General features: G+C 44.6%; 4 protein-coding genes and 1 pseudogene across 4 annotated transcripts; 2 read left to right on the top strand and 3 right to left on the bottom strand.

Moving 5' to 3' along the window:
* Positions 1-181: 181 nt before the first annotated feature.
* LOC6614944 (erythrocyte band 7 integral membrane protein) lies at positions 182-1,111 on the bottom strand. The gene is made up of 3 exons (XM_032725613.1): positions 606-1,111; positions 357-522; positions 182-289 (listed from the first exon to the last, which is right to left on the bottom strand). The coding sequence occupies exons 1-3, from the start codon at positions 1,094-1,096 to the stop codon at positions 191-193; spliced, it is 756 nt and encodes a 251-aa protein (XP_032581504.1). The 5' UTR covers positions 1,097-1,111; the 3' UTR covers positions 182-190.
* A 389-nt stretch (positions 1,112-1,500) lies between these two features.
* Positions 1,501-2,277, top strand: LOC6614943 (NADH-cytochrome b5 reductase-like). Its single transcript, XM_032725141.1, is given in 3 exon segments — positions 1,501-1,505; positions 1,655-2,161; positions 2,163-2,277. Coding segments are annotated over 3 exon segments (627 nt in total).
* A 1,650-nt stretch (positions 2,278-3,927) lies between these two features.
* Positions 3,928-4,969, bottom strand: LOC116802171 (glutamic acid-rich protein-like). The gene is given in 2 exon segments (XM_032725612.1): positions 3,928-4,169; positions 4,172-4,969. Coding segments are annotated over 2 exon segments (864 nt in total). The 5' UTR covers positions 4,947-4,969; the 3' UTR covers positions 3,928-4,080.
* Positions 4,970-5,109: 140 nt separating this feature from the next.
* On the bottom strand, positions 5,110-6,089 carry LOC116802074 (annotated as a pseudogene).
* A 377-nt stretch (positions 6,090-6,466) lies between these two features.
* LOC116802073 (NADH-cytochrome b5 reductase-like) lies at positions 6,467-7,322 on the top strand. The gene is made up of 2 exons (XM_032725139.1): positions 6,467-6,471; positions 6,621-7,322. Exons 1-2 carry the CDS (start codon positions 6,467-6,469, stop codon positions 7,270-7,272), a joined length of 657 nt encoding a protein of 218 aa, XP_032581030.1. The 3' UTR covers positions 7,273-7,322.
* Positions 7,323-19,533: the final 12,211 nt, after the last annotated feature.

Below are 19,533 nucleotides of genomic sequence, written 5' to 3'. Positions count from 1 at the left end.
TAGAAAAAGTAAGCCAAAAAAATTCACGTGCAATCGTAAAATGTAAAATGGCGGCAGGTGCTGCCAACTCGTGTGGATTACGTTTATTAAAAAAATAAGACATTAATATTTTCAAACTCTGGCAGCGCCATAGATTCAAATCATTAGTCTAAAACTAAGTTATCGGACTTCTCCGGCGATTGCTTAAGTTTTAGTGACGGTACGGAGTCAGCAGCTCCATGGGCAGAGGGAAGATGATGGTGGAGTTCTTCTCGGCGGAGATGCTGCTCAGGGTTTGCAAGTAGCGCAGCTGTGGTGACAGGGAATTCGAATGGTAATCAGTGCTCAACGGTTGATTTTTCTAGGACAACACCCACCTGCAAGGCCGATGGACTGGCGGAGATGACGTCGGAGGCCTCCTTGAGCGCTGTGGCGGACTTTTTCTCACCCTCGGCGGCAATCACCTTGGCACGAGCATCACGAGCGGCCTCCGCCTCGGCGGCCATGGCGCGCTGCATGGATACGGGCAGGGAGACGTCCTTGCTGCCAGCGGATGAAGAGCATACAACGTACACATGTGAAGAAATACTGATCTGATCTGGGATGGCAAATGTCAGGCTACTTACATCTCAACGCGCTCCACCATGACCCCCCAGGGCTCGGTGGCCTCGTCTAAGGTGGCCTGCATGTTGTGGGCCAGGGATTCGCGCTTGGTTAGCAGCTCGGACAGGTTGCGAGTGCCGACGATGTTTCGGAGCGTGGTGGCCGCCAGGAGGCGGGTGGACATGCTGTAGTCCTCGACCTGGATGACCGCGTAAAGGGGATCACTGATGCGATAGTAGACCACCGCGTCCACGGTGACCGTCACGGAATCCTTCGTCAGCATCTCCTGCTGCGGCAAATTGAAGGTAACCGTGCGCAGGTCCACCTTGCGGTACTCATCGATGCACGGCAGGATGAAGAACATGCCGGGACCACGAGCTCCGACGCTCAGTCTGCCCAGCCGGAAGATGATCGCCCGCTCGTACTCCGCCACCACCTTGAAGCATATGAAGATGGCGATGGGCGATGTGATGATGAAGATCAGCACGGAGAACATGGTGACCACCCACTCCATGCAGCCCTTGGGCTCGTTCTCCGCTGCAAAGAGATGTTAGGAATATAAATATGAAATATTCATCTACAAACTGGACATTTCAGGCGAAAGAAAAACGTGGATAAGGCCACTCCAATTCGATGGCCAAGAAGAAACCCTAGTATCTCTAAGTACCTTCTTTTTCATCATTAACTAAAACAGATGATGGACTATGTGACAACTTGAAAAAGAGAAAGCTGTGAAAAACAACAGCCACCACACAAATGATGGGGCCTCAAGGCCTCAAACAAAAAAGGCTCCGGATAAACACCAATCAGCCCCTTATCTTGGAGGTCAATAGAAATTCCTACGATTAAAACATCGATTCGAATGGCAAATGCAACTTATATAGACTGATGTGATATATATGCGCTAATACAACTAGAATGTCGTAGGAATTGACGATTATATGAGATTACGATGGCAATCTAATTGCTAGTACGGTAAGTGAAAACGACTTGAAACGACTATCTAGTCTGATAAAGCGACAGATTCATTCATTATGTTTGTATTTTTAGAACTTAAGTTTCGAATTTTTAGAACTCCGCGCGTCGGCTGCCTGCTGCGTCCGTATTCGCCGTATTGGAGCGACTTTGTGGCCAAAGAGTTCCGCATCCTGGTGAAGCTGCAGCCGGAGGGACCAATGTCTCGGCACCTGCAAGCTGTGCAGCCCGACGATCTGCTGGAATTCCGTGGTCCCATCGGGCAATACGTACACGATCCACAGCCGGCCAAGTGCATCTATATTATCGCCCAGGGAGTTGCTATTGCACCCACTCTGCCGCTGGTTCGGCAGGTGCTGGACAACGAGGAAGATATGAGTCGCCTGTGGCATTTGGTGTGCGCTCGTGACCTGCAGCATGTCTACTTTCGCGAGGAGATGCTTGAGTTCGCCCAGTTCTGGAACTACAGGAGCTGCCTCCACCTGCCGCATCAGCAGTGTGACTCCTCCGCTTGCCAGGAGGCGCGCCACTGTGCCCAGCAGTGCCCTCAGCTCCGGGACAATCTGCGCAACAAGGAGACGGCAAAGGTGTCCCGATTAGATGCCGATTCCCGGACAGCGCGTCCTCATCGTGGCTGGAGATTCAAGTTTTCAAAAGATCATCGCTCAAATAGGAACACAATCATTGGACGTAGATCCGGCAAACATTTATATGTTGTAATTTCCGGGAGAAACTGTAGATGCTTATAAATATTTGATATTGTTTATGAATTTGTGATCGTACAAGTTTTACCGAGAGTTTTATATTTTTTATACCCGCTACTCGTAGAGTAAAAGGGTAAACTAGATTCGTTGTAAAATATGTAACAGGCAAAAGGAAGCGTTTCCGATCGTATAAAGTATATATATTCTTGATCTGGATCAATAGCCGAGTCGATCTGACCATGTCCGTCTGGAACTATAAAAGTTAGAACTCTGAGATTCAGCATACAGATTCTATGACAAACACGCAGCGCAAGTTTGTTGACCCATGTTGTCACGCCCACTCTAACGCCCACAAACCGCACAAAACTGTCACGACCACACTTTTGAAAATTGTTTAGATTTTTCTTCGTTTTATTGTTTGTCTTGCGAATTTACAGTATCTGTATACCAAAAACGCTGTGACCACGCCCATCCTTTCACCAAAAAAAACGCCTAAAACTACCACGCCCACACTTTTTGTAAAGTAATGTATGTATATATTGGTATGCCCTTGCTTTGAAATTTTATGTAAAATCTGGAAAAGCTGCCACATAGGTAGCAGTAAGCTTGTTTAATTCCAATTAATAAATTTAAAATAAATAACTGAAAAAAAAAAGAAAAAGCACACACTTTTGAACAATTCTTAAATTTTTCTTATTTTATTCCCCAATATCGATCGATATCCCAGGAAAATGATGAAGTTTCGCGTTCGCATTCACAATAGCTGAGTAAAGGGTATCTGATAGTCGGGGAACTCGACTTAAGCATTCTCTCTTGTTGTTATCTGTAAGTTATACTTGTTTTATATACTTCCAACTAAGTATCTGAGTGTACTGGAAAGGGATTATTGGGTGCTTCTATAAACGAGGCCCAGTTCACTTCTTCTTTTCCAGCATAAGTAATCCGAATAACTCCAACTACTTTAAACAATTTGTTCTAAGATGAAATTCGCTCAAGCACTTAAGGTTCTGCTAGCTACTATTAATTGGCAAGTTACAGGGAATCTGTACTTGTCGCTACCGAATAAATATCTATGGTTTTGGCCATCCAGGTACCTCTAATGACCGAATACTTGGATCTTGAAGCCATGTCGCTGTCGGCCAATCATTTACTTTGTTCCATTTACTTTGATACCAAAAGTATCGATGCGGATTAAATTGCCTTTAAAAAGCCGACTGGATCGTAGGTTTCCGCAGTAATTAATACAATTGACCGTCTGGTCACTGGATTCTGGGTGGTTTGTATCGAAAGGAACATTGTCAACATCCTATTTGAGCTCTTTTGTCCATGACATGGTTATGATTCCATTTGACTATTAGTGACCCATTCAAGTCATCCCAAGTGGATGATATTTTCAGGAATCACCCCATTCCCAGTTGTAGTAATCTGAACACCAAACTAAGAAGGCGCAAGTGTGGTGCGGACTAGTGCATACCCTGTACCTTGATTTCGAGAAACAAATGTGTCCGTGCCTTAACATTTCACTGGCTAGTTTATATTCAATATATTCGGTGCCTGATCCTGGGCCCTAATTGGTGAAGAGCTTTTTGATTGTTTCCCCCATGACGAATTAATATAAAATAATTTAAATTACTTACAAACAATAAGAAACTGTATACCAGCGAATTCAGTTTTATTTTGAAGCAAGCTTTGTGTTACAAGACAAATACAAAAAAAAAGAAGTAATCTGAGTTATATATTGTGATCTGATTCAAAGTATTTTAATGATGGCTGGGAGATCGCTCTAGTTATTTTATAAATTTTTGGGCTTCGGAGTTTTTTAGTCCTGTAGCTTCAAGCTCGTAATGAAGTCAATGAGTAGCTTGTCGTGCACATGTTTGATCTGCTCAACAGGCACGGCTTCCCCAACTGGGATCCCTTCCAGGTGACGATGAAGTAAACCGTGTCACCAAACATGTAGCTGTACAGCGGACCAACCGACCATTCCTAGGCGGCACCCATGTGCTTTGGTGACGGCGTCGAACCGGCCTCCTCGGGTTTTTTCTTTGTCGGCTCTCCCTCCTCCTGGTCATCCTCGTCGTGCTCTTCTTCTTCCTGCTCTTCATCCTCCTCCTCTTCTTCTTCCTGCTCTTCATCCTCCTCCTCTTCCTCCTCCTGCTCTTCCTCCTCCATCTCGTCCTCCTGCTGCTCTTCATCCTTCTGCTCTTCCCGCTCCTGCTCTTTTTCATCCTCCTCCTGCTTTTCCTGATCCTGCTCTTTCTCTTGGGACTCCAGTTGGGTCTTATTGGAATTGCTGCCGCCAGCGCCACCAAGATTCCCTGAGTCGCAGCCACTAGCGCTCAATTCCAGCTCTGCCTGTTGTACATCCAACTCTTGGGACTCCAGTTGGGTCTTATTGGAATTGTTGCCGCCAGCGCCACCAAGATTCCCTGAGTCGCAGCCACTAGCGCTGAATTCCAGCTCTGCCTGTTGTACATCCAACTCGACGAGCAGCCGAACCAGCTCTCCGCAGGCCGGATCGTCGACTCGCATGCGCTTTGGTGGCGGTGAAGAACCGGCCTCCTCAGATTTTTTCTTTGCCGGCTCTTCCTGCTTTTCCTTCTCCTGCTCTTTCTCCTCCTGCTTGTCCTCTTCCGCGGGGGAACCACCTGCGGTGTTGTTGAGGATGTTTTCTTTCTCCGACATCGTTTAGCAATAAAGTTTTTTAGAAAAAGTAAGCCAAAAAAATTCACGTGCAATCGTAAAATGTAAAATGGCGGCAGGTGCTGCCAACTCGTGTGGATTACGTTTATTAAAAAAATAAGACATTAATATTTTCAAACTCTGGCAGCGCCATAGATTCAAATCATTAGTCTAAAACTAAGTTATCGGACTTCTCCGGCGATTGCTTAAGTTTTAGTGGCGGTACGGAGTCAGCAGCTCCATGGGCAGAGGGAAGATGATGGTGGAGTTCTTCTCGGCGGAGATGCTGCTCAGGGTTTGCAAGTAGCGCAGCTGTGGTGACAGGGAATTCGAATGGTAATCAGTGCTCAACGGTTGATTTTTCTAGGACAACACCCACCTGCAAGGCCGATGGACTGGCGGAGATGACGTCGGAGGCCTCCTTGAGCGCTGTGGCGGACTTTTTGTCACCCTCGGCGGCAATCACCTTGGCACGAGCATCACGAGCGGCCTCCGCCTCGGCGGCCATGGCGCGCTGCATGGATACGGGCAGGGAGACGTCCTTGCTGCCAGCGGATGAAGAGCATACAACGTACACATGTGAAGAAATACTGATCTGATCTGGGATGGCAAATGTCAGGCTACTTACATCTCAACGCGCTCCACCATGACCCCCCAGGGCTCGGTGGCCTCGTCTAAGGTGGCCTGCATGTTGTGGGCCAGGGATTCGCGCTTGGTTAGCAGCTCGGACAGGTTGCGAGTGCCGACGATGTTTCGGAGCGTGGTGGCCGCCAGGAGGCGGGTGGACATGCTGTAGTCCTCGACCTGGATGACCGCGTAAAGGGGATCACTGATGCGATAGTAGACCACCGCGTCCACGGTGACCGTCACGGAATCCTTCGTCAGCATCTCCTGCTGCGGCACATTGAAGGTAACCGTGCGCAGGTCCACCTTGCGGTACTCATCGATGCACGGCAGGATGAAGAACATGCCGGGACCACGAGCTCCGACGCTCAGTCTGCCCAGCCGGAAGATGATCGCCCGCTCGTACTCCGCCACCACCTTGAAGCATATGAAGATGGCGATGGGCGATGTGATGATGAAGATCAGCACGGAGAACAGGGTGACCACCCACTCCATGCAGCCCTTGGGCTCGTTCTCCGCTGCAAAGAGATGTTAGGAATATAAATATGAAATATTCATCTACAAACTGGACATTTCAGGCGAAAGAAAAACGTGGATAAGGCCACTCCAATTCGATGGCCAAGAAGAAACCCTAGTATCTCTAAGTACCTTCTTTTTCATCATTAACTAAAACAGATGATGGACTATGTGACAACTTGAAAAAGAGAAAGCTGTGAAAAACAACAGCCACCACACAAATGATGGGGCCTCAAGGCCTCAAACAAAAAAGGCTCCGGATAAACACCAATCAGCCCCTTATCTTGGAGGTCAATAGAAATTCCTACGATTAAAACATCGATTCGAATGGCAAATGCAACTTATATAGACTGATGTGATATATATGCGCTAATACAACTAGAATGTCGTAGGAATTGACGATTATATGAGATTACGATGGCAATCTAATTGCTAGTACGGTAAGTGAAAACGACTTGAAACGACTATCTAGTCTGATAAAGCGACAGATTCATTCATTATGTTTGTATTTTTAGAACTTAAGTTTCGAATTTTTAGAACTCCGCGCGTCGGCTGCCTGCTGCGTCCGTATTCGCCGTATTGGAGCGACTTTGTGGCCAAAGAGTTCCGCATCCTGGTGAAGCTGCAGCCGGAGGGACCAATGTCTCGGCACCTGCAAGCTGTACAGCCCGACGATCTGCTGGAATTCCGTGGTCCCATCGGGCAATACGTACACGATCCACAGCCGGCCAAGTGCATCTATATTATCGCCCAGGGAGTTGCTATTGCACCCACTCTGCCGCTGGTTCGGCAGGTGCTGGACAACGAGGAAGATATGAGTCGCCTGTGGCATTTGGTGTGCGCTCGTGACCTGCAGCATGTCTACTTTCGCGAGGAGATGCTTGAGTTCGCCCAGTTCTGGAACTACAGGAGCTGCCTCCACCTGCCGCATCAGCAGTGTGACTCCTCCGCTTGCCAGGAGGCGGGCCACTGTGCCCAGCAGTGCCCTCAGCTCCGGGACAATCTACGCTACAAGGAGACGGCAAAGGTGTCCCGATTAGATGCCGCCGAACTAGCAACCCACCTCAATCCCGCGATTCCCGGACAGCGCGTCCTCATCGTGGCTGGAGATTCAAGTTTTCAAAAGATCATCGCCCAAATAGGAACACAATCATTGGACGTAGATCCGGCAAACATTTATATGTTGTAATTGCCGGGAGAAACTGTAGATGCTTATAAATATTTGATATTGTTTATGAATTTGTGATCGTACAAGTTTTACCGAGAGTTTTATATTTTTTATACCCGCTACTCGTAGAGTAAAAGGGTAAACTAGATTCGTTGTAAAATATGTAACAGGCAAAAGGAAGCGTTTCCGATCGTATAAAGTATATATATTCTTGATCTGGATCAATAGCCGAGTCGATCTGACCATGTCCGTCTGGAACTATAAAAGTTAGAACTCTGAGATTCAGCATACAGATTCTATGACAAACACGCAGCGCAAGTTTGTTGACCCATGTTGTCACGCCCACTCTAACGCCCACAAACCGCACAAAACTACCAGGCTCACATATTTCAAAAATTGATGGCTATTTTTTAATAATTATGTTATTCTATGTTAACTGCCACGCAGTTTTGATGAAATTTCGCGTTCGCATTCACAATAGCTGAGTAAAGGGTATCTGATAGTCGGGCTTGGTTTATTATTTTTTTTTTTTTGATTTTTCCTATAAATCGACCCACCGTTGTGCAAATATACATATGCCTGCACTTTCGAGTGTGTGTGTGTGTGGCAAAGGGGCACACAAATCATTTTCAGTTTGTACAATTTCTATGTCAACTTGTGTTGCCTTTTCTTTTCGTTTTTTCAGCACTCCCATTCTGCTCACAAGTTCAGCTTGTTGTGCCACTTTTGTTTAGCCGACTCACACGTACACAAACGCTACCCACACACTTGCATTCGCACCTACACCCACACACACTCGCAAACGAGCTGGGACACGCACACACACACATGTATGTATGTACATGCATGCAATCGTTGTTGCTCGACTGCACTTCCGGCCTTTTCAGCTACACCGCCATTGACTGTTCAACCATGCAGCTGCATACAGGCATGCAGACACACATTTTCAGGCCCACACACACATACAAGAGCAGTATCGAGTTCGCCGGCATATCCGGGCTTTATGCCAGGCAATGGACTTTTACTCGGACAGTGGAAGAAGTATGCTGAAGTAAAAAATAAAAAATGAAAACATCCGCAGCCAAAGAAATGAACACGGAAATCTTTTTAAAAATGCTACGATAGTTTTGAGTTTCGAAGGCAATAAAGCAAAGGCTAATGCGTACTAAAAAGACGCTAATGCGTCTAAAAAGAATGAAGTGTTACGGAGTGAAATCTAGATTCATTTGATTAAAATCCAATAAGCTCAGTATCAATTCAGGTCGAAATGGTATTTGATTTTAAGAAATCCTCTTTTGACTCTACTGACCATTTGATGCCTCCCAAAAGTAGGCAATAGCTATCCCCACTGTGCCTGCCATGCACTGCTGCTTCTGGTTTTCCCCCATTTATTTCTTTCTGCTGGGGGGCAGGAGGTCCTGTCAGCTTTTTCAGCTTCAAACCATTGAAAAGTTCTCAGTTGCAACTGCAAATTATGTTGCCTGGTGCTGTTGATTGTTGCCACTGTTGCTGCTGTTGCTGCTGACAGTGCCTGATAATGGCGTACAATGTTTATTTACTTGCTTTAACATTTTTGCTGCTGCTGTTCATTTTACTTTATTTTAACCGGCTACTCGTCTCCAGTCCCCCCGCCACCGCCGCCAGCCCCCTGCTGCACATGCAACATGCTGACAATGAGACACATGAGCATTTGGCGCCTGATTGCATGCCACACTCCTGCCCAGTGCGAGTTGCACTCTGCACTGAGAGAAATCAAGGGGAGGTGATGGAAAAGCCATCAACAATTATATTTACATTTTTGCAGACTGATGTACCGAACATCATAAATAATAGTTCAGATCCAAGAACAACGTAAATGTTTGTTAGCCTCAGAAGATAAAGTTCCTAGTAATGCATTAATTAGTTATTTTTCTGCCAGTGTACTTTTCAGTGTGCGGAAGTGAGAAAACTGCAATGGGTGTCTTTCGGTGTGTGTGTGTGTAAGTGCTGCCATCTCCGTCGTGTGCAATGTTTGTTTGCTTTTTCGACTTTGACTTAACTTATTTGTTGCTCTTCCTGTTGCTGTTACTGTTATTATTGTTGCAGTTCTTGTTGTAGTTGTTGCCACACACACACACTGATGCACAGACCCACACATGTGCTCACCAACACCCACACACAGACAGGATGCTGCCTCTGCCGCAGTCGACGCTGTAAAGTGTCGTGTTGGATTTGCGTAATTTATGCTCTATTTGCCTTTCGGCTTCATTTCACTTTTTGCCGCTGCTCCTGCCACTTCTGCCCAAGTATTCACAGCAGTCGTAGAGCCCCACCCGTCCTGCTTTCAGCCCCCTTTCAGCTTCACCACCCCCCTGGGTGGTTGTCCTTCGCAGGACACACTAAGCTGCGTGGGCTTTTGGCTTCCAACTAAGCCAACTGTCGACGACAAAACGTGGCCCCTACGGTTGAGGATCGGGAGTTTCGGTGTAGGATCTCAGTTTGTCAAAATTAATATATATATATGTACATATACATACATATGCTCATATTGTTCAGCTTTAACAAAACATAGAATGATTTATAGGTTAATTGCAATAAGTTCAGACTTAAGCATTTTTCCAAATAAATTATTCTGTTGAAATATAGTTCAATTCACTTAAATCCTGTGTCTCATATCGATATATTTTTAGCTCTTGCTGCAGTAAAAAGTATTTAGATATTTTCGCAATGAAATACATTTTTCTCATCTAAGTTGACACCTGAGTTGCTCACCTGAGCTCTGAAGTTTCTGCAATCTTATCTGGCTTGATCCTGCGCCCGTGTGTAGAGCAGTTAGCAGGACCTCCTCTGAATTCTGGCATCCCGGCATCCTGGCCACCTACCTTTCGGTCCTGGCTTCATTATTTTTATAGCATTGCTCAATATGAGAACTCAATAAATTCTAACTCGCACAGTGCGGCGCATTTTCAACAGGCGATTAGTTTGCGAAGGTGCCGGGACTCTCTGCCGAGTGCCGAGTCCTGGGATTCGAGTCCTTGCTTGCGCAACAGTTGAGTGGGTGGAGTGGGTTGTGCGGCTGAAGTGGATGGAGTGGATGGAGTGGGCTGGCGGGGAATGGACTGTGGTCTGGAGTGGCTCCTAATAGGTTTTACATAGCACACACGTTGCGAATAAATCTAAATGCAACAGAGCCAGGAAACTTGGTGAAAAATCCTTTGGCAAATAAAATTTACATAGACCAAAAGGCCAGGCGGACTTTTTTCGATTTCTCTTCTTTCGGCTCGGCCCATGTGAATTTATTTGAAAATTTATTGAGTTTTCGTGTTAACCATGCATAATTAAGTTTTTCCAAGTGAAAAACTGGCTGGGCGTTGACTTGGCCCCTCTGTTTTTGCCCGATTTTCCCCGATTCCAGCCCGATTTCCCAGCTCTTCCGGTCGACTTTGAGCCCGTTGTGGGCAGGGCCTTGAAGATAGGCTTTTGGCTTTATTTACGAGCCAAGTGCATGACTTTATCCAGAACCTTCAGGCCCTGTGAAATTGTTGTTTATGCGTTTGCGGGCGGAAAATGGCGATGGGGTGGTGGAAATCAAGTTATCCCCGGCTGTCTTGGCCTGAAATTATTATTCCTGATTGCATTTATTTGCTTTATTTCGTTGCCGGCAAGTTCATCTATAATGCATGCATGTCCTTCCTCCCATCTCTCTCTCCCTCTGTCTCTCTCCGATTTTCCCGCCACCCAGCCATCCTGCTGTGCTCCATCCTTCGTCTCTGGTGGCCTTTTTGTTGCTTAAGTGAAATGCATAAAAATCAAATAATTTTCCTGTTTTTCATTCGTCCTCCCACTTCCACGCCGGCTGCTCACTTCTTATTTTATTTCTTTTACATTTTTCTTAAATATAAATACACACTTTGTGCTGTCTTGAAGACGAAGAGGACGTGGCTGCGTGGGCATTGGACAGGGGGGGGGGGCGCTTTCCCGGAGACGGCATTCGAAATGTTGAAAGTAATTTCCTCGACGATAGTTGATAGTCAGTCCCGCTGCTCTGGCTGCTGTTTTTGCCTCAGTTTCAGTTGCTGTTCCTGCTTCTGCTCTTTGTGTGCGGCAGCCTTAAACTATGCAACACATTTCCTTCAAGTAGCTTACAAGAGGATGCACTGAAACAAACGCTGACCAGTTCTAAGCGAGCAAGGATCTCAAGCTAGCCAGATTACCAAAGGCACTATTTCATAGAGATAGATAATAGATACTAGATAACTGCCATAAAATTGACATTGAAATAGATTGCTGCATACTCTTAGACACCTGTCACATAATCTCTAAGTCCGAACAATTTCTCACTGTGCAGATGCCCGTGTCCTGTCCCAGAGTTGCAGTCAAGGTAAAAGGGGATGCCATAGGGAGAACGGAGACCCTTCTCCATGCTCCCCATTGGCATGCAAGCCGATTTCAGCAGCAAAAGAGCACACACACTATGCGACCTAATAGAGTCGAAATTGAAGCTTAAGTTGCCTTTTTTAGGGCGATGCAGACGGCAAAAGGGTTCCCGAGCAGTCCGACAAAGGACTCTTCAAGCTCAAAGGTATTCGCCTGGCTGAAGTCCTTCTCAAGAAGGAGACATGGAGTTGGCAGTGCTAGAGGAAATATGCTTTCTGTGCTGCGCCAAATGAATGAATGAAATAAAACATTAGAGCCGCAAAATTAATGGCAGCATTTATGTGCAGCTTGTAAAATAAATCCGAGCCTTATGATAAATAAAGCAGATACCGAGATATCTAAAACTGCTCGCTTCCCACTGGAAAGTAAATTGTTTGCCTTTGGCTTCCATTCTTTTAATGCCTTCAGTCCGATTTTATTTCATTCCGTTTCGATGGGCAGAGTGCTCCATCTTGTGCAATTTGTCAATTTGACAAACTATGACTGATAATTGAGTACTCTGCCAGAAGTATATATGTATATATATATATATATATAGAGTATATTCTATTCCAAACAGAGGGAGTGAAATAAGGACTCCTTGGCTCCGCCTTTTGTGTCCTGTTCAATTTTGCGATTGGCATTCGCAATTCATTTGCCTTGTTCTGTTTATTCTATTTGGGCATCCGGACAATTCCTCCGACTCGGATGACATTTTCCATTAAGTGAACCTTTTGTGGGCTCATTTAGCAACTTCGTTTTTCCACACCCTCGCTCACTTCTATTTATCGCGCACTGGGATGCAAGCCCGAGTTGTAAACTCTTTACCCAACTAGCTCTTCTTTATTTATTTAATTCCAATCTTCGGCTTGAAGTTGGCATAATTCTGCGTCATTTGGGGCTCGGGCTTGTCACACAGCCAAATCGAAATGTTATTTATATGCCGTACGTGAGCCGCCTGCTAGCACTTCCACTTCCGCTGGTTTTCATGGGGAATGGGGTCCCCCTTTTCAGTACCCTGCAGGAAATAGGGATCGATGTTGGGAGCGCAGCTCCAATCGATGGCCTAATCCTGTGAAGTCTTCGATGGCAAGAGGCGAACAATAGTTAACAAATAAGATGCCTAAAGAGGAACTAAGTTTTAAAATAAGTATTCTAAAATATATTTAACGTCAATTTTCTCCATCTTTGACTTACACAACTTTGCTGCATGCTTGCTGACACACAAAGTTATTGTATTTAAGTATGGAAATCCTTTCCCTTGCGAAGGATCCATTACTTTATTGGAATATTATTGGGAATTGAGTAGTCGGTACTCCTCAGTTGCCATTTTCTGGTTTGCTCTGCATTTGTGTCTCTGGTTTCGGCTTCTGTGTTTCTCTTGATGACGACAAATGCGAGCGGAATGACGACAACGTGCACGGCTTATCGCTGCCATGGTGAAGGGGTGGGGACTTGGTGGCTTTAGGTGGCAAGGGGGGAGGGGTCTTTTGGGGACCAGGAACCGGGAACCACCCGCTGCCCCTCTGTCGTTGCAAATGGCAGTGGGGGGCTGGCGGTGCGGTAAGTCTTTTGTTTGTGATAAGATTTTTACGTGTCTACAAAGTGGCCAGCGGCTGCCATGACATCTCGCTCAATTATTGTTTTTCCCCGCTTTAAGTTGCCCGGTCACAAAGGACACGGCGACGGGTTGTCCATTGGACACCCGAAACAACGGAAAAGCCACTCTTTAATTTCCCTCTTTTGTCTGTCACAGCATTTAATTAAACACATCGGCTGAATGGGCGGAAGGTAGACTACAGTGGGGCCATCATCATCCACTTGACTGCCCTCCAAAGTCACTCCGATTTCTGGAGTGGACCGGGAGCTCCTGAAGCCTGGGATGATGCTGATAAGTACGGAATGGATCCAACTGGTGTCTCCAATTACGGAACTTCCATGGTTTCGCATTCAAGCTTTGCAAATTTTATTCACACTCTAGCAAAAACAAAAAGCATACAAAAGTCTAAGTCACAAAGTAAACAAGAATTTACCCAAGTAAGTATGTAGTTTTGAAAAAAAAAGATATTTTATATTGTTATATTGAAAATTATATAGATTTTTTTTTCCAATTTACTTAGAAATATTTAATGAGTAATGGCAAAGTACCCTAGTTTAAAGCAAAGTTCAACCTAGACTCGGCTCAAAAATAATACTTTTCTGTCTGTGTTCCATGTAGCCACATGAAAACCCCTCAGCATGTCTGGAAAATCTCTTTTGAAATGTAGCCATATTGCACGGTTGCGATTATGAAGTCAACTGGCTTTTAAAGGATGCCCCCAGTGCCAGAGCCATCCACTTATGGCCGGCACTGTTTCCTTGTTAAGTTCGACTCCTGGCAGCTGAAGATTAGAGGACTCAATCCAGGTGCATCGCCACACTCAGCGAAATAAGACTGGCATTTCGGTTTATGTTTAAGTCATGAAAAGAACTTTCTAGTTTAAGTTTCTAGTTGTGTTTTCTTAAAATATATGTTTTATATCAACGTGGATGAAATGACTTCGAATTTCCATTTCCCACGTAGTAAGTTTTTCCACGTGTGTCACACTGGCTTTTCCAGCTGCATTGTTTCGCTGCGTAGGCCATAAAAAGAGTCGAGTTATTGATGCACAGCCAGGTGGTTCTACGTTCTCTTAGCAGTTGACAGCCACCGCAGTAGCTGCATCACTTTCCACCGATGCACCACCAAAGTTTTCCCGGCGCTTTTCACTTTCCTTCTGTGGTTCTTTGGCCGTTCTTTGAGTCGCGCTGCCGCAATGTTTGAGCTTTGAGTGCATAATAAATATGCAAACTTTGAGCTGGCTCCAGCATTTTTTAGCGCCTGGCTCCACGGCTAATCAATGCGGCCAAAATCCAAGCAAACGTGGCTGCCACTTGGCTTTTGCCCTCAGCCGGTCACAATGGCAACCGCCGGTGGGGGAGGAGGGTGGGTGCTGGTGTGGAGTGGGTGATGAAGGACACCCAACACCGAGCACCACCCACATGCCGCCCACTTGTGCTGTTGCCATTTCTATTTCTATTTTCCAGCTTGCACTTCATCGTCAACGGGCCATCAATAGCAACGTGTCGCATTACTCAACATGGCTACGTGACTTAAATGCCATGGCGCCGCTGCCATTTTGCGGTATGCCGTCCCCTTTGGCCGTGCCACGCCCCCACCACCGCTCCGACCCGCCCCTTTTGTCAGTCGCCGGGCCAAGATATAAAACCCTCGCCACATTACGTAATGAATGGAAGAGCCGCTCGACAGCTTATGCAAACAAAAAAAAGGAATATTATACTTAGAAATCTAAACAACGGGGGTCACATTAATAGGAATTTTATGGATATTTGTGGATATCTTATCTTGCTTATCATACATCAAATACATATTAAATATGTATATATATTAATAATTAAATATAATATATATTAAAGTGGGGTATTATAAGATACTACTGAAAAAGCTGCTATCTAAACGAATGCCAATTATTAAAGTCAAGTGTATCTTTCGGCATGTGCCGCTCTATTCAAATGCATAACTTTAATATTTTAAATGCTATTCAAATGGCCACAGCTGTGTTCCCACAAACATAGATTCGACGAGGAAATTGTAAAAGAGATGGGCACGTGACGAGGGCAAAGGTGATTTCAAACAAAGAAGCATTGAAATAAAAACTAATTGTAATCAAATTCCAATGAGGACGTGACTTATTGCGATGATATCGTGAAATATATACACATTTTTGCAATAAAAAATAATATTTAGAATTAAATGAGTAATTATATACCACAATTAAGTGCATAGGTCACTACATCTAAATCATGTGTTACTTTCATATTACAATTAAAGTTGGCGTTACAATTCATGTACAATTCAAATACATTTTTTAAATACCCGAATATAATTGCAAATATTACAGCTTTTTTGCATAAATTTCAGTTATAATTTTGTCATCTCTGTGCCGATTTTCCAACTCCACTTTGTCTGCACAACTTTCACACAATTTTCATTGCACACTTTTCGGCTTGACACACGCAGCTGTTGCTCAAGTTTGTGGAAAGCGGTGGAAAGTGGTGGAAAGTGGGAAAAGCAGCATGACTATGAGACAGTTTGCTTGGTTTGCTCTATAACTAATCTCGTTTATCACGATTTGTCGTGTCACGCTCGCGTCGTTTGACCCACACACCCACAACCTCTACAGTTGGCTGCCACGTACAAAGATGCTTCTCCTCTGCCCCATTTCCCACTTTCCGGCTCCCGACTGCCAACTTTCCCAGATCCTAACCAAATCTAGCGCGTCGACTGCACTTGTGTTGACCATGTGTGACTTGGCCCAACGGCTTCGTGCCACGTTCATTGTCATTGTCAACATCTTGCGGCCAACGGCGACACGTAGCCAGCAGCACCCCACACTTGGGTTCCCCACCCACTAGCCCCCTTCCACTTGGACAGTGCTGCACCCATCCCCCTGGCAGGCAACCACCCACTCTAACCGCAATTTGCATTGGCTGCTGTCAAACGCAGCCAGGCGACTGCCAATTTATGAATGGGCCAACAAGGCAACCCTTGACCCCTGAATCCGTCGCCTGTGAATGCCGTGCAATATTTTATCCATTTTTTAAGCACAATAAAAATTGAATTAAATATAAATCAAAAACTCTCGCCGGCCACTGCAAACAATAACCGGAGCGGCAGAGTCCAAAAAGGAGAAATTGACGGGATGAAAACAAAAAGTGAAAAGGTCTGGGTGCCATGAGTTTCCTCGATGGGATATAAAAACTAGAAAGCTGCAAAAAATGCACGTGAAATATACCAAAATTTTAAGTTGCAGCTTGCCACAATTTTAAATGTGCTTTTAATAAGTTCTGCTGCTGAAGAAAAACACTTTTACTTTCTGAAAATAATATGTATTAAGTAATATATTATTTTAATTATGAAATGCAAGTTACCTTATCCAAGCATTGAGTTTTTGGTTTTTATTGAAACTTGAGAAATTTATTTGCGTTTTTTAACGGAATAAATAAATACATCATGTGTGCAACACTGCGTATGCGTAATGTTCCTAAACTAATACTCGTATAGTTTTCGTGTACTACTATTGCAAATTTAAATGTGTTCTTGCGTTAATACTTAAAATAAGGGAGCTGTTACCTTAACTTTTTTATTTTTTAATTTGAATATTAATATTTCAATATGTTACTGGCCTGCCAATTTAACAAATGTTAATGAAAGTATAGTATTCTTGTACTTTATGGTTAGTTAAGTAAAATCGACCTCAGCTGCGGCTATTTTAGAGTGCTGAAAATATTTTCGAAAACTAAAATATTGTGTGCGAGGCAATGGAAATCGGTGGCATGGGTGGAGGCAGCGGGGTTTTCTGGGGTGCCGCCATTAACTGGAGCCGTGGAAAGTTTTCAACTTTTCGCAACCGCAAAAATTGCCACATGGATTCGCACACGGTTGTCTCCGCTTGAGTGTCAGTGTGTGTGTGTGTGTGTGTTGGTTGGTTAGTTGTGCGCCGGTGTGTGTGTCTCTCGGCTGACCATGCCACGCCCTGCGGCTCGGCTGTACGCCTTCCGGTTCGGCGCGACTCTTCAAATTGGCCACAAAAACCAAAAAGTCCCAAAAACGTTTGCAGGCAACAATAACAGCAGCAACGCCAGCTGAATGCAACAAAATTGTTGCCACTCGTTGAACAACCGCCACGCCCCACTGACTCCGTCCCGCCCCCTACCGCCCACTTACACACCAAACCCCTGAGCATGTTTCTTTATTTTGTTTATTGAACGAACTCACTGGCGGCAGGCGACAAAAAACTGCGAAAGCAATTGGTTTTTGTCTTTTTTCCCATCCCACCATCAGCCACGCCCCCTCGGTGGGTTGACCCGCTGCGAAATAAATATCGCTGCAATATATACATATATAAATACATACATACAGAAATGGTCTTAAAACGTGATTTAATTTAATAACATTTGTGCGGCATAAAAATATGTTTGCATGTGGACTTGGTCGTGACCTTTTTTTCTTATACAGTAATACATAAATCAAAACCGAAACCCAATAAGAATAAAGGCCTCCTATCAACAAATAACAATGGTCATCATTATTAATATATTAATATATAATATCTTTGAAATGTTCGTACCACTATGTAGTATGTAGTTAGATCGTGGAATCACTATACTTATGTATAACTCATAATATTAGTGTTAGTCAAGCTTAAGAAAAATTAACGAAAATTTCACCATTGACTATTATCGTATTCTTATAAATTTTTTATATTATTCCTTTCATTTATGTATTATTGTATTCTCTGCAAGCAATTGACCTTCTCAACAGTTTGAAAGTTGAACATTGGATTAAATTCCTAAGCATTAAGAACCCGTGGCGTATACGTGATATTTTTATATGCAACATCCTTTCAGTTTTCCAACTTTTTCGCCAGGCCTTGTGTTTTTGTTTTTGCTTTTGAAGGGGAGGTCAGAAATAATCGAATAATCGATACATCCGCCTCCAGTACACTTTACTTCCCAGTCGCGTGCAGTTGTGTGCGTAATGTGAGTGGACGTGTGTGTGTGTGAGTAAGCTGGTGTGTGCCTGAGTGGACTGGTGTGTGTGTGTGTGTGAGTGTGTCGGTGAACGCACTTGCACCGGCTGCACTGCAAATGCGTTTCAATGAGCACCAGCAGCCAACGCCATCGACCGGCCATGTCCTGGCTGTGGATCCTGCACTGAGAGAAAAAGATATGACTAAGTTGGTTAAGTTTAAACCAAATATGCATAAGAACTAATGTTATTTTAAAAAGAAATACAATTAAGGCGCAAAATCATTCAAAACTGTATTGAAAAGATACAAATATATTATTAAATATCGAATTTATATGATACTTTCCTTTTATTTTTATTATTAAATAATTATTTAAATATTATTTTTATTTAATTATAGTTAAAATGTGTGAAATATAAATAAGATAATACTATTTTTATTATTCCTCGATTTTATTTTACTTTGAATTATTGTAAAGAACCCTCCCAAATAGGATGGCATCTGTAAATGCGGGGAAACATACTATCGCAATTATTTTGTCTCAGTGTAGCACTGCAACTGAAAAGGGTTTTTTTCACGGGGAGAGTAAATGGGCCGGGAGTCTGTAGCGAAAGCTTTGTATAAAAGTCATATACATTGCGTGTTTTTGTCGCGTTTTTTCAAGCGTGCTGTAATTTTTTTATGTCCCCTCGTCGAGCTCAGTGAATCTCCAGGCCCCCCTCCCCGAATTGCCCCCTGCCGCCACTGGCTGTGTGTTGTGTGCGGCTAGACGCATAAATATTCTGATTTGGCAAAAATTATATGCCTGTACGTGCAGCGGGAAAACCGATTCAGACAGTGCCCAGCCAGGCTAGGCCAGGCCAGGCCCAATAATGTTGCGAATTGGTGGAGCTTTGGGCCTTGGGCTTCGAGGACTCGCAGTACTCGCAGGACTCGCAGGACAACTCCAAGCTGTAGCTCTCGCCCGCTGGTTTATGACAGCGCATATTTTACAAATGGGCCAAAAGCCTGTTGCATAAATTTAGCACAACAGAAAGTCGCCGCGGCCAGTCCTTGAAAAAGTGCTCGCCTTTAAGCCGTCCCGCGGAGCAGGCACGATGGGATTCATTTGCATGTTTCACTGGCAGGACGCCCTCTTCCACTGCCCCCACTCCCACAGAGATGGGCAAGTTTAAAAGGGCCCCGGAAGAGCCCAGAGTTTTCCGCGGTTCGCTGGGCGTCCGCGTTGTCGTCTTATCGCTGCCCTCATTGCCGCTGTCCTTCTGAAGTCTTTTCTATTTGGCGAGGGTTAAGGGGTGGCGTAGTTGCGATGAAG

Source organism: Drosophila sechellia, chromosome X, assembly GCF_004382195.2.
Source record: "Drosophila sechellia strain sech25 chromosome X, ASM438219v1, whole genome shotgun sequence".
Classification (NCBI taxonomy): domain Eukaryota; kingdom Metazoa; phylum Arthropoda; class Insecta; order Diptera; family Drosophilidae; genus Drosophila; species Drosophila sechellia.
Note: the sequence above shows the minus strand (reverse complement) of the source record. Positions and strands in the feature narration are given on the sequence as shown.